Genomic DNA, 1,490 nt, shown 5'->3' with positions numbered 1-1,490 from the left:
GGGGTACCTGGAGGGTTGACGTTGTCATTTCATCTCCTGGGTCAGCTCCACACCCCGCGGTGCTGCTGGTAGCCTCCGTCCGGCCCCGGGGAGCCGAGGAGCTGGGTCGGGCACTGGGATCCAAGAGGGTCAGAGCTGGGAGCGGGTAGGGAAGAAGCTCGCAGCCGGAGCCGAGTCGAAGGACGAGCGAGGAGCGCGGCCCAGAGCGGTCCGCCCTGAGACGCGCGGCTGGCCCCTAGCGGCCACGTCCCGCACTGCAGGCAGCGCTTTAGTCCTGAAGTCCTGCCCCCGCTCGGAGTAGAAGGCGGGTAGGGCGATTTTGCTAGTACATTAGACCTAACTTCTTGGAGGTTTGGTTTTCTGAAGTTTAGGAGGGTATGATAATTTGTACCTACTTTATCTGAATGAACTAGCTGCCTAGCTTACATTGAGGCCTCAGACTCTGGAAACTGTTATGATGTCAGTGACTCCTAATGGCAGTTTTATTTTGCTTGCTTTTTTTTCTTAGACAAGTTCTTGCTAAATTTCCCAGGCTGGCCTCAAGCATGGATCCTCTTGCCTCAGCCTCCCGAACCCCTGGCATGTGCCAATGCCCCTGGCTTTTTTTTTTTTTTAATACTCTACTTTTTAAGTAGGAAGGTGTTTTTATCTTCAAATCTGGGGGCTTTACACAGCAAAGTGTTCACATTTTTTCATCACCCTTCAATATGGGGCCGTATATGTACTCAGCTCTATGCTGGCTTCTGGGGATATGATCGTCACAGTTCCAGAGAGCTACTGTCTCAGGATGTTCATCAGGAAATAAATAAGCACGTTGAGGCCCATATAAGAAGGCCCATGCTTTTGTTGTCGTTTAGAGATAGGATCTCTCTATGTAGCCCAGGAAGGCCTTGCACTCAAAACAATCCCCCTGCCTCAGCCTCCAGGGTGCTGGAATCACCTGTGCACACCCCCACGCTGGCCCAAGACCTGAGTGTTGTGAGAGCTTCTACCAGTACCTGCCCAAGGGAAAGCACCTACTAAGTGGAGGCTGAGAAATGAGGGAAAGCACATTCCAGGTTGATCTAACAGCTGTGCAAGAGCCCAAGAGGCCACAGGCGCAGAGACTGAAAGTCTCACATAGCTAAAGAGGAAAGTCAGATGCTGGCTCACAGATGTTGGGGAGGTGGGGTGGGGCCAGAACTGTGGTAAAGATTCTGTATGAGCAATGGGAAAGTCTTTTGGTTTTGGTTTTGTTTTTTAATGAAGGCTTTACTTTTTGAGTTTTGGGGTTATGTTTTGTTTTTCTTTTTTAAATAGATGACTAGCCCTGACATATATGTTCTCATATACTATATATAAGACTGCAGGTGATGGGCATAATGGTGCATCCCTGTGATCACAGCACTCTGGAACGCTGAGGCAGGAGGATAGCAGGTTCAAGCCTAGCCTAAGCAAGCTAGCAAGACTGTCTCAGAATATAAAATAAAAAAGGGCTGGGGAACCAGGCA

General features: G+C 49.9%; 1 protein-coding gene across 2 annotated transcripts in view; it reads right to left on the bottom strand.

The window, feature by feature from the left end:
• Vps4a (vacuolar protein sorting 4 homolog A) overlaps positions 1-226 on the bottom strand; it is an 11,848-nt gene extending 11,622 nt beyond the window's left edge. For both annotated transcript variants that reach the window (XM_010612341.3, XM_019205746.2), the window contains exon 1: positions 8-226. In XM_010612341.3, the coding sequence (XP_010610643.1) occupies positions 8-28 (21 nt within the window). In that variant the 5' untranslated portion in view covers positions 29-226. The remainder of the gene's footprint in view (positions 1-7) is intronic.
• Between the last annotated feature and the right edge of the window lie 1,264 nt (positions 227-1,490).

This window comes from Fukomys damarensis, unplaced genomic scaffold (genome assembly GCF_012274545.1).
Source record: "Fukomys damarensis isolate Sample0158 unplaced genomic scaffold, DMR_v1.0_HiC HiC_scaffold_32, whole genome shotgun sequence".
NCBI lineage: Eukaryota > Metazoa > Chordata > Mammalia > Rodentia > Bathyergidae > Fukomys > Fukomys damarensis.
This window is presented reverse-complemented; position numbering and strand designations above follow the sequence as displayed.